The sequence below is a fragment of the Myotis nattereri genome, assembly GCF_964212035.1.
Source record: "Myotis nattereri genome assembly, chromosome: 15".
Lineage (NCBI taxonomy): Eukaryota > Metazoa > Chordata > Mammalia > Chiroptera > Vespertilionidae > Myotis > Myotis nattereri.
This window is the reverse complement of record NC_138090.1, coordinates 6327508-6340125: the sequence shown is the minus strand read 5'-3', so window position 1 is coordinate 6340125 and position 12618 is coordinate 6327508. Positions and strand designations below refer to the sequence as shown.

General features: G+C 61.2%; 1 protein-coding gene across 1 annotated transcript in view; it reads right to left on the bottom strand.

Annotated features, from left to right (window-relative positions):
• Positions 1 to 1783: 1783 nt before the first annotated feature.
• The window catches only part of GNAO1 (G protein subunit alpha o1), a 116067-nt gene continuing 105232 nt past the window's right edge, over positions 1784 to 12618 (bottom strand). The window contains exons 7-9 of the mRNA XM_081106656.1: positions 7691 to 7844; positions 4064 to 4279; positions 1784 to 3106 (exon numbers count right to left, since the gene is read on the bottom strand). Of these exons, the coding sequence (XP_080962782.1) occupies positions 4092 to 4279; positions 7691 to 7844 (342 nt within the window). The 3' untranslated portion in view covers positions 1784 to 3106; positions 4064 to 4091. The remainder of the gene's footprint in view (positions 3107 to 4063; positions 4280 to 7690; positions 7845 to 12618) is intronic.

The following is a 12618-nucleotide window of genomic DNA, read 5'->3' as shown; positions in this document are numbered from 1 at the left end:
GTCCTCTCCCGGGTGATTCTCCCCATTACGGGAGGGGAGCTGGGAGCCCTGCGGAAACGGCCCAGCAGGTAAAAGGAGCCACGGCTTTGCGCCGAGCTTGTTCCAGAATAACCTGCCCGCCCGCCCAGACGCCCTCTGTCTGGAAGCCTCATCTCATCGCCCAGAAGTGGTTCCTGACCGGAGTGGGTGTTAGAGCCCCTTGGGCTCGACCCCACGCTCCTCGCTCTAACTGCATCGGTCCCCCCACATCCTCTCCTCAAACGATGTTCCTGAGTCATTTTAAGGAAGATCAGGCAAAGAAAGCTCTGTTGGGAGGGAACCCTGCCAGACATGACTCACTTTTGGCAAACTTCAGTGACGCCATATGCTGACGGTCACGGCCAAGCTGTGGCCGGGAGTGCGACCTTCCCACCAACAGAGCTGGTGGGCCTCCCCGTGCAGGGAAGTTGGGGTGAGGGGGGCTGGTGGGCCTCCCCGTGCAGGGAAGTTGGGGTGAGGGGGGCTGGTGGGCCTCCCCGTGCAGGGAAGTTGGGGTGAGGGGGGCTGGTGGGCCTCCCCGTGCAGGGAAGTTGGGGTGAGGGGGGCTGGTGGGCCTCCCCGTGCAGGGAAGTTGGGGTGAGGGGGGCTGGTGGGGAAAGCACAGGCTGGTCCTGGCTGACGAGGGCCAGCTGGTTCTCTGTAACTGGAGGGAACTGGCTTGTTATCCGCGTCTGCAGCAGTATCGTCCCCTCCCCGCCTCCACTAGCTTCACAAGCCCTGGAACTGCCCCGGCCTGGCCGTTCCCATCTGTTGGGGTGTGGAGAGGGTCCCACTGGCCTGACCTCCGGGGCCCTCCTCTCTCCCTGGACCGCACGGTGCAGCACTTGCCTGCCTGGCTAATAAGCGATCCGTGGATGTGACGCAAGGACTTGGATGGGCCGTGCTCCTTCCCTCCAGGTCTCGTCTCAACCGATTTGCTAGTTACCACAGCAAACACCTGGCGGCCTGGGAGAGCGGAGGTGAGGCTGCCGCCCCGGGGGAGACAGCCCTGGGCCCCGGTGCCAGGCGTGCTGATCTCAGTCGCCCCTTGTGTGGCCTGCAGGGGTCTCCCCAGCACCCGGGTGCGGTAACATAGGCTTTTAAAGATGGTCAGGCAGCCCGGCCGGCATGGCTCAGTGGTTGAGCATCGACCTAGGAACCAGGAGGGTCACGGTTCAATTCCTAGTCAGGGCACTTGCCAGGGTTTCGGGCTGGATCCCCAGTAGGGGGCGTGCAGGAGGCAGCCGATCCATGCTTCTCATCATTGATGTTTCTCTCCCTCTCCCTCTGAAATCAATAACAAAATGTAAAAAAATAAAGATGTCTAGTTGGGGGCAGAGGGTCCAGGCAATTTGGCTCATTCTTGGGACCATCCATTCTCCCACTGCGGTGCAAGCACTGGGAATAGGAGAAACGGGGGCCTGTGTTAGCAGATTTGGGATTACCCACCCTCCCAGCTGTTTCCCCTTCCAATCCTCGATTGCACGTTACCCTCAGGAGCAAACAAAGCCAGCTGCACGCGAGGAGGGGCCGGGAGCCTGGAGGAAGCGGGAGGAAGCGGGCATCTGTGGGCAGGATGGCCCACTCTGCCCTCCTTGCGCCCAGCTGGTTCCCCTCGATGGCGGCACCGAGGGCACACGGAGAAGGTCGCGGGGGTTCTCTCTCTGCCCCCTCCAGCCTTGCCCGCCAGCCCCCCAGGGTCCGCGGCCCCCTCAAGCCCTCCTTCCCTGTCCTGTGACAACAAAGCCCGCGCGTGGGAGCCGAGTACAGACAAACATTCTCTTTATTGAGCTACACATGAATTTCCATTAGTCAGAGAAGTAGACTGGCAGTGTGTAAGATATCACAGAAACCTCACCGATTGGGAATAGAAAGGCTTAGAAAGACCGTGGGCTTTTTTTTTTTTCCAAGTTTTTTTTTTCCTGTATTTTTAATTTTTTTGTGTTTAGTCGTTTTACCTCCTTTTTTACCTGAAATGGCTGTGACTGGTCTTCAGCAAATGTCTTAAAAGTGAAACCGTGAAGAGGTTTGGGGTTTGAATACGAGTCAGAGTAGAAATGACTGGTCATGGGAACTGGCTTTCGTGTAAACACTGCATTCCATCTTTGCTTGTTAAATTTTTGCGTGTTTTTCTTTTCCATCTTGTGGCATTTAAAAGAAATGTGGGGGGTTCTTTTTGTTGTTCTGTTTATCTGCGGCACAAACATCCCTCCCCACGTGAGAAAGAGTGGACACAGGTCACCGAGACAGAGGAGAAGGTGGAGGACACACACACACACGGGGAGCATCCATCTGAGACCGAGAAGCGAAAACGTCAAAGGAAAAAACCCGCAACCCCGACTCCCAAAGACAAGGAGAGCTGACCGGGTATGTGGCACACGGGGCTCATCAGGACAAAGAGAAAAACTAAACAACTGAAAACAGTGAGTGATCAAGGGCGTCTGTAGAAAGGGGGTTGGCGGGAAACTGTTTTCGATGGGGCTCTTTATACATATGATCCGGGTTCTTCTGGGCAGCTGCGGGCCAGTGAGCGCTGTGCTTTTTCTGTACAAACCTGGGGTGCGCGTGTAGCTGGAGTGGCTGGGGGTGTGTGTGTATGTGTGGGGGGTGTGGGGGGTGGTGGGTGCAGAGCGCAGCCCGGTCTGAGCACATTCTGGAAACCTGGTGCGGACAGGTAGGCCTGGCACCTCTGCAGGGATGTGCCCCCACACCTGCCACCAGGTGAGATGGTGGGGGAGGTGCAGATGTATGCTTCTTTATTCCGAGAGAGAGAGAGAGAGAGAGAGAGAGAGAGAGAGAGAGAGAGAGAGAGAGAGAGAAATATGGATGTAATGGTGAGTTTTCCATTTTCCTTTTAAGCTACAAAGCACATGAGAAATGTTCTTTTTTTTTTTCCTTTCAAATTCTAAGTGTAGAGACTCAACTAAAACCGGGTTCTACAGCATTCTACAGAAATACACAGCCGCCAGTCACTCTGGGGTCATAGGTTAGACGGGGGCTGGATACAGAAAGGCTGTGTGTCTTACAAAGGCCAAAAGGTCATGCTACCAGGAGATCAAGGTCAACAGCAGAGAGTCCGGGAAGCAGTCTGTAGAGAGAGAGATAAGGGGGTCCAGTCCGACCAGGTTCTTTGCTTTTAAAAACCAACAAACCAACCAACCAACAGACCCTGGCACAATGCTCGTGTGTCGGAGGCGGGCAAGATGGGGCAGCATGAGAGGAAGATGAGAAGAAACCCCAGGGAGGCCCAGCCCAGGCCCCTGAGGCCTCCCCCGTGGTCCGGCCTGCAATCCAGCCCCTCCCTGCGGGCCCTCCTGCCCCCTTCTCCCCCTCCCCCCCTTCTCCCTAGCGCCCTGCATGTCCCTCCCCTCAGCTGCTCTGACAAAGCCGACCAAGCCTCTTTCCCGACTCTGCCTGGTCAGCATGAAGAGAGAAACCAGGAGGCGGGGGACTGCCCAGAGCAATGCTTCCTCCAAGTCCTTGAACCACCACCACCACCGCCCACAGAGAGGCGTCCTTAATTTTCCCGTCGTTGTCGGGGGTGCAGGGCAGGGAGGTGGTTGGGCATTGGCCATTTTGTAAAGGATTTTGGGATTTGCAGAGAGCCGGGCAGAACTGAGAGCTCAGGGGGTAGAAGCAGAGACGGGGTCTGGACCGATGCCAGGCCATTTGGCCGCCCCCTGCTCGCAGACAATGGGTCTCAGAGGGTGAACCCACGGGCTGGTCTCCTAAGTCAGGACTCCATCTCGGCTCGTGTGTGTGTGTGTGTGTGTGTGTGTGTGTGTGTGTGAGCGTGCGCACAGGCACACACCTGCATGCTCATGGGCTGACTCAGGAAAACCTTGATCTATGGGGTGGTGGTCAGTTCTGTCTGAAACTCTTTCTAGAACAAACTAAAAAGAATTTTTTAATATATATCTGTATATATATATATAAGTTTTTGTTACGCCTTTTTTTAAAGTTTATTTACCAACTTGCATTTGCCAGTGGGGTGTGTGTGTGTGTGTGTGTGTGTGCAAGCTTTTCTGAGTGCTGGGATCATTACCAAGTAGGTTGCTATACAGGACAAGAGGTCAGTACAAGCCGCAGCCCCGGAGGTTGTTGGCAATGATGATGTCGGTGACGGCGTCGAATACCACCTGGATGTTATTCGTGTCTGTGGCACAAGTCATGTGACAATAAATTTCTTTGTTGGGGGAGCGGTTTTTGCTTTCAAATTGTGCTTGGATGTAGGCGGCTGCGTCTTCGTAGGTATTGGGGCCTGTAACAAGACAGAACAGGGGGAGGCTCCGGTGAGAGCTGGCGGGGACCGGGTGCGAACCCCCAGGCCAGAGGTGGGCGGGGCATTTCCCAGGAAGCAGGTGAGATGGCCAAGAAGAGAGGAGGCTACAGACAGACACTCCCTCTCCAAAGGTGTCCCTGCATTTTACAGCCAAACCCACATGTGGCTCTGCATTCGCCCGGCTTCTGGCTTTTCAAGGTGTCTCACTGCTTCCACACGGGATGGACCCAGGAGCCCTGGGCGGACAATGGCCACAGAAGGTCCCTTTTGCTTTCTGGATGAGCACCCTGAGGCCCGCCCCGGTCTGCCCTTCACAGCACTCACCCCTGGTCTAAACCAGTCCTGCTTGCCTGGCCAACATGGCTCAGTGGTTGAACGTTGACCTATGAACCAGGAGGTCACGGTTTGATTCCTGGTCAGGGTGCATGCCTGGGTTGTGGGCTCAGTCCCCAGTAGGGGGTGTGCAGGAGGCAGCCGATCAATGATTCTCTCTCATCATTGATGTTTCTATCTCCCTCTCCCTTCCTCTCCGAAATCAATAAAAATATATTTTTAAAAAGAAATGAAAATAAGCCAGTCCTGCTGCTGTGATAAACCAAGGCAGTGGCCTCTGAGGGAGGCCTGGCAGGTGGCATCCAGGACTCCTGGCGTCGCAGGGGGTCCTGGGGGTCGAGCTGGACCTGCACATCTCCCTGCACTTGGCAGGGCTGGGGCGCCCCTACGCAGTCCTAGTTCTTGGGTGAGTGGCCAGACGTAAGGGCGCTGGTATCCCCTGGGTGGGAGGTTTAAGGTGCTAGCAGCATGTATAATACCAACTGGGCCCCACGGCCCCACCCCTGTTCCTTGCTGTCCCCTTGATCCTGGCTGGGGGCTGGTGGGGATATCTGTGGAGGATGCAAAGAGTTCTTTTTAATCAGCTGCACCCCCAAACCCACATGGTTCTGCCCTGTGGACAACTTTCAATCACCATAAAATATAGACCAACACAGAATTTCCTAAGAGCCCATCAAAGGAAGAAGCCTCTGTCACTAGGATCTGGGAGCTTGGAACCAGTACCATCTGGTGCTGAGGGTGTGGACCATACCTCCCCTGCCCCACTCCCCAGCGCCACCCTCCCGGGGTGGGTGTGAGCTGCATGGGGAGGCTGGGGCTTGGGCTACTCAAAGGCTTTTGCAGCCAGATAACCAAATGTGAGGGTTTGGGGGGGAGGGGGGATCATCCCTGGAGTGGGGGTCAGGATGAAGACCAGCTCTGCACAGCCCATGGGGCAGAAACTCTCTCTCAACCCATAAGTGGTGAGTCTGTAGTGAAGCCATCAAGTGAGTGGCAACTCGAAGACGAGACAGAGTGCCAGAGTGGACCCCATCAAGGAGCTTCCTGTCCAGAGAGCGCCAAGACAGGGCACTGATGGAGGTGCAAGTGCCTGGGAGTGACTCCGGAGATGCCAGCTCATGTCTTCTCAGCATCTGCTGCGTCCTCACCCTTAACAGCCAGGCACAGAGCCCACCTTGGCCATCCAACTACTACCTGCCCCCTGCCTGTCCTCTGCCCCTTCAGCCTGCTCTGTGCCCCCAGTGGGCCTTGGCATCCCATGGGGCTACTTCATTGGTGACGATTTGCCCTCCGTTGTGGGTGATGTTTGCACCCAACAACAGTGACGTGGGGTTGGACCCCTCTGGGTGCTCTGCAGAACTCAGATGCTTCCAGATTCAGACCGACTTCCCTGGGGGCAGCCAGTGCCTCCTACTGCACAGCAGTGAGACTGGCTGCCACGCGGGCCACGTCCTAGGCTCCATGGGCTGGGTCGCTGGGGACAAGGAAGAGCCTTGGGCTGCTGCCTGCCTGAGGGTCTGCCAGGTCCTCTGGCTCCTGAGACTCATCGGTCACCACCGCTTTCTCCAGACCTGAACTGGTCCTGCAGGGCCCTGGCTGAGGCTGGGAGGGAGGTCAGCAGTGGCCGCCTGCAGGCAGCGCCCTCCTCGGCCCGGGGACCTCTGGGCCTGCCCCGGCCGCCCTGCAGAGGGCCCCTTCCACCTCCTCCGCGGCAGCTCCCCCGTCCTTGGTTCCCATCCTCTAAGTAACAGACGGCCAGTGGGATGCAGACCAGGCACCCGGCTCCGTGCTCTCCACTCACCCCTGTGGCCACCCCACGCCGTAGGCACTACTGTTTCTGTGGTGCCCGGATGAGAAACGGGGCCAGGGGACTCGCTTGCCCCAAGTGGCAGCGGTCTGGCTCCAGCGGCTGCTTTTGTGCCCCTGCCTGCTGGAGACATGCTCCTGATCGCTGTCCGACCCCAGCCTGCTGCCACCCGGCCATCACCCCTGCTCCTAGCACCCTGGGGTGGGCGGGAGCCTTGCTGATTGACAAGCAGAGGAACACCGGTGACAGACGGGCTGTGCTCAGAACAACCGATGGGCCTTTCTCCACACCGAGGGTGAGCGCCACACGTCCCAGCGGTGGAGAAGGGTGGAGGGGCCAGTGTAGCCCTGGGAGCCGAGCCCATGCATGCCCCCCGCTCTCTCGGGGCTGCCTGTGAGGGGGTTCCTGGCTGAGCCAACCTGCGACACAGCCTCCTCTACTGCAGGGTGCAAAAGGGGCCCCTAGAAGCTTCCCCGTCCAGAGGGTCAAAGGCTGGGCTCTGCACTAGCCCCTGGCTGTGGCCCGGGGCCGCCAGCCTCCAGCAGCCGCCTCCCTCTGCCGGCAGCCCGATGCCTCACCCACCGTCTGCAAGAGCTCCCTGTGGGGTCTGACACATGCCCCTGGGAGCCAGATGGGAGGAAAAAGCCCAGAGGAGGTGGAAGAGAGGCCAGCAGGGAAGGAGGAGGCTACAGAGAGGAGGAGGAGGAGGGGTTTGGTTTGGGAAAAGATGGGAGGTGGAGGAAGAGGGGAAAGCAGGCCTGATGGTGGAGGGGTGAAGGATCTGGTGGGACACAGGCAGGCCTCTGATGGTAGAGAAAGCAGGTGTGGCACTCACAGGCCACGCGGCTACACTTTCCAATTCAGGCCCAGGTGCTGTGAGGCCAGCAGCCGCCCGGGGGAGGTTAAGGGGAGGCCCCTGGGGAGACCGGGGGAGGCAGGAGACCTCCTCTGGAGGCGACCAGGGTGGAAGGGGAAGCCTGCTGTCCTGCCCGCCTCCTGACCCTTGCATGTCACTCCCGAGTCACCTGGTCACAAAGCATATGGATCAGAAGGTCCACTTCCCCCCACCCCCTGGCCACCCCCTGGCGTTTTCCTCTGCGCCCTGTTGGACTCCAGCCGTGGTGTCCTGCACACCAGCCTGTCCTGGCCCGGCAGCCTGTTCCCGGAGCCACAGGTTCACGCCTGTGCAGGGGACCCCGGTCCCTGGGAGGGGTGGGGCTTCCTCCTGCACAGGGACCCGAGACACCCACCTGTGTACTCAGGAAAGCAGATGGTCAAAGGGGACTTCTTGATCTTCTCGCCAAAGAGATCTTTCTTGTTGAGGAAGAGGATGATGGAGGTATCGATGAAGAACTTGTTGTTACAGATGGAGTCGAAGAGCATGAGAGACTCGTGCATGCGGTTCTGCGGCCGCAGGCGGGAGGGGGAGCGGGACAGACAGCGAGGAGACAGGGAGACAGGGAGAGAGGAGAAGAATTAGGTTTGAGAGAGAGGAGCTGGGCTACTCGGCAGCTCAGGAGGCGCTCCCGGGCCCGTGGCTTCTCGGGAGGCGGACAGACAGAACAGTGACCTGCACACTCAGGGGCACACATCAGCACCGGGCTGCCGGTGTCCAGCGCCCAGACCCATCGACGCCCCTCGTCTCGGGCCAGTGGCAGACAGTGACCCGACCGTGGCTCCCGGGTGAGGCTGGGGACCCGGTGACCTGGGCTCTCCCCCTGCGAGGTCCCCAGCCACAGGAGGGTCTCCCTGGATGTGCATGTGTGTGTGCATGCGTGTGCGCATGTGTGCGCGTGTGCACATGTGCGTGTGCTGGGGGTGGTGGCTATTGGATGGGAGCCCAGAGTTGGGCTTCGGCCCTTCCTGTCCAGACCTGCCCTCTTGAGCCCAGTCTGTGGGTGGGGTGTCCTCTGCGAGGGGTGAGGGACTCTGTGCAGGTCCCTCCTGTGACCTGGGGGAAGTCATACCTGGGGGCAGCCCCTGGGGGAGATGCGTCTGCCCTGGCTGTCTGCAGGGGAGCCCGGGACCGGCCACACCTCCTTGTACACAAGTTCGTTTAGCAAATGAATGCACGTGTTGGGCCTCTAACTAAAGCAGCACCCTCGGGGGACAGCCTCTTTTCCCGGGGATGGGGTGAGGCCGAGGCAGAGGCTAACTTATTCTGTGGTGGGATGCCAGGGGCACACTCGGGTGAGGGTGGGGTGGCGGGAGGGGTCTCTTGGCAGTGTGGGGGGCGAGTCTCTCTGCGAACGAACCCCTTTCTGCAGGGGAAGGTGACTTCCTGCGATGGGCCTCCCTGGTCTCCCTCTGAAGTCAGAAGACGGAGCCAAATCAGGGCGAGAGCAGAGAGCAGTGTGGGTGCCACTGGGCTTTATTCTCCGAGATGGGGGGGCGGTGGTGGGGGGTGGGGGCGGGGAGGAGGAGGCAACAGTAGGAGCTGAGGAAGCTGCCTATTCTGTTGCCATGTCAACTTCCCCTATCTGAGCAGGAGGAGGAGGGGAAGGTGGGGACACGTCCTCCACGGTCACTACGCCCCACCTGCCGGCCGGCTCTGCACCCAGCCCTTCCCCCGCCTCGTGCCAGTTCATCTCACCAACCCTTAGAGGGCACGGGAGTGACACAGGTGGCCGGCTCCAGAGCTGGGCCATGTAGCAGGCCTCTCCGGTCACTGGGAGTGGTCAGTGGCCTTCAGAGAGGAAACAATGAGGGTCATGACGGCCCAGGACCGCCTACCACACCCGTGACCTTGTTCTGTGGCCGATGCTGGAGGGGGCGGGCAGCCTGTGTCCTCTGTTGCTTCTCGGGAGCCACTGGGCAAGGTCACCCCTCCCTCGGGGACCTGCCGTCAAGGCCACTGTCCCTTTACTCTGCTAAGCAGATCGGGCAAACCCATGTGATCTGACCACCCTCCTAGCCTCAGCCAGCCACCTTCATTCTTGGTCCCCCCACAACCCTGTTCAGGGAATGAGCAAGACTCATTGGCCCCGGGCCACCTCAGAGCCTGTCCGTCACGGGGCAGGTGGAGGTCTCCCCGCAGGCCAAGGGCAGGGCCTGGGGCGGAGCCCAGAGCAGAGATGCTCCGACACCCACGGACGCTACAGGAAGAGCCCCCCCACCGCCCCCCCCCCCAGAGCCACCTGTCCACAGCCACTTAACCCAGCGCCCAGCGGCACCACACACGTCCCAGCATCGCTTTGTCTACAGACACGGGGGGTCACGGTGGGGACATATGCCTGGGGCGCTCCCAGGACCAGAGGGACCACTGGGGTGAGGAGCTGAGAGTGGGGAGTGCATCCATTTGGCTGGGCTGAAGGTCTCTTCCCCGGGAGGCCCCTGAGCTTAGGTCTGGAGGAAAAGCCCAGGCCAAGCTCTCAGCTAAGGATCCGACCGGCACAGCCGCGCCCCCCCCCCCCCCCCCTGCCGGCCCCCAACCCCCAATACAGGCGGGATGCGGGATGTGTGCGAGGCCCTCTGCAGGCGGCTGGGGGCTGTAGGCACGGCCACACAGGCTCCTGCTCTCCCAGAGCTCACAGTCTAGGTGGGGAGAGGCAGCGTGCACACATGTCAAACGTCTGCAGGGCCTGCAGCGAGTGGCATTGGGCCCGGAGGAGCCGGGAGGCAGAGGACACGGCGCACAGTCAGACCGGATTCTCCGGAAGGGAGGGCTCGGGAGGGAGGCAGAGGATGCGGCGCACAGTCAGACCGGATTCTCCGGGAGGGAGGGCTCGGGAGTGTCCGGAAAGAAGAGCTGATCCTGGAGATTGGGGGGGGGGAGGGGGCAGCCGGGACGGCACTGAGAGGGATGCCATCCCTCCCCACGCAGAGTGGAGCCCATCACCCAGGAGCCAAGAGCACAGCTTGTCCTCACTGGCTTCCGGGAGGAAACAGATGCCGGAATACAGGGCCAAGGGGAGGCGGTACCATTTGAGAAAAGAGAGAGAAGCCAGAGGTCACAGCCAGACGACAGCCACCACCCCCACTTGCAGCCGCCTGCCTGTCTGCCCCCAGCCCTGTGCCTGCTGGGCTTCAGGGCGCTGAGGGCAGGAGAGCTGGGCCCCACCCCCCAGAGCGGCACGGGGCGGGCACCACGCAAGCAGGGACGGGAAGGCGGGCTCTGCACTGGAAAGACCAGCCTCGGCCCTCAGACAACCCTGAGCGGTGGGCAGGGCGGCCAGTCACAGGAATCCTTCGGACCCCAGCAGGCGTGCCCCCTGCACCAGATGCCCCCAGGCGGGGCCCCAGGACCAACCTGGGGCTGGGCACGGGACGCGTGTCGTGTGGGTGCGCCTGGCGGAGGCTTGGGCACGGACACAGCACACCACACTCACGCTAGAAAGAGCTGGCACTTTTATTAACGGAGGTGACTAATACACACGTGACGGCAGCCAATAAATTATGACAACCACTAGAGATTTATTAAACCCACAAGTCACTCTAGTTACAAAATTACAGTTAATGTGGGGTGGGCGGAGGTGGCGGGATGGGGAGGTGGGACGGCTGGCACCTAAGGTGGCTGGCACCTAAGGTAGAGGTTTGGGAAGGAGGGAGGGGGCGCCCAAGCCCACCCCTGCCTGGGACGGGGCGGGGTGGGGGGGGGAGGGGGCAGGGGCAGGAGGAGAGCAGAGAGGCCGCAGCAGCAGTGGGGGAGGCCTGGGGGGCAGTGGGGGCTGGGGCAGAAAGCCCAGGAGGGAAGGGCCTGGCGGGGGGGGGGGGTGGGGAGGGGGGGGAGGCAGCGGGGATTGGGGGTGGGGTGGGAGAAGGGGCTACAGGAGCAGAGGTGTGTGGAGCTGCTGGCTGCTGAGCAAGGGGTGTCCTCGCCCAGGTGGTCTCGGTGCATGGGGTGGGGGGTGAAACCTTTCCTTCCAGAGGGACCCTCTGACCAAGAGCGCCATGGATCTAGGACTTGGGGGTGGGGGGGAAGGGGGGTGCTTCCTGCTTCTGCTGACAAGGGCCTTCATCTGCTGGGGTGGGGCCTGCCTGGAGCCCCAGGATCCCCCAGAGGGAAGGCCCCCGGCCGCACTGGGGGTCGGGGAGCCTGACCACCATCCCACAGCGGCACCCAGAGCGGTGCTCTCTGCTCAGGGCGGGGGCAGAGCCCACCCATCCTCAGACCGCAGGCCACAGGCTCCGCAGGCCCACCTGCCCCTCTGTCAGGCCAGACAGCCTCAGGGACCTCGAAGTTCTCTGCACAGGACTAAGCACAGGACCACCCACAGCACGTCCCTCACAACATCTCCCCTCCCCCGGCGACGGAGCCAACACTCAGGTCATCTCCAGCTGTTACGCCCCATGGCGGGGCCGTCGGTGACAACGTGGCCTGGCCCGGCGACGCGGAGGACAGCGAGGGGATTTCGCCCCGGACACCCTCCCCTCCAGGACTTGCCCTGCACAGCCAAGGACACCCTGGTCAGGCCCGGAGGGTCAGAGCACGCAAGCCATGGAGCAGCACGTCTGGGAGGGAAAGGCAGCCTGGGACGAAGGCCATGAATGAAGGCCCAGGCGACCAGCTCCTCCTGATGCTGCCGCCGGGCAGGGCGGGGGCGGGAGGGCTCTGACCGCTGTGCTGTAAGGGGGGGGCGGCCGGGAGGGGAGCCCTGGGCCTGGAGAGCTGGTGACTTCCACCTCTGGGACGATGGTGGGGCTCGGCCAGCATCCCCCTTTTTGTCGATTGCTTTTGAGTCTGGGGTCCCAGGGCAGAGGTAGGGGCACAGCTGGCCGCACCCAGGTGACGATGCTGGGAAATAACTGTGTCTTCCATGTTGGGCAAAACGGCTTCACCGGCCTGGTAGCCTGTGACGGGACATTGAGTCTGGCTCCAGGGGCCTGTCCTCTGCCCAGCCCCGGCGGCTGTGCAGGAGCAGCACGAGGGGAAGGACACCCGGTGGACTTGGGTGGGAGGTGGCTCCTGCAGGCCGGCTGCCCTGGGATTTCCCAGAAAGCTGGGCGACAGCGAGAGAGCCGAGCCAGGGATGGGCTCGGCCAGGGCCCCCGTTCCTGCAGGCACTTGGCACGAGGGATGGCGCTGTGCATCTGCCAGGCACCACCCAGAACCGGGGGCCTGGAGGAACCAGGGGCCCGCCCAGAGCTGCTGGCAGTCAGGGGGCGACCCTGGGGGTCCCGGGGTGGCTGGAAGGGCAGAGGCTCGAGGAGGGAGCCGGAACCCTCTCAAGGCGCTCTT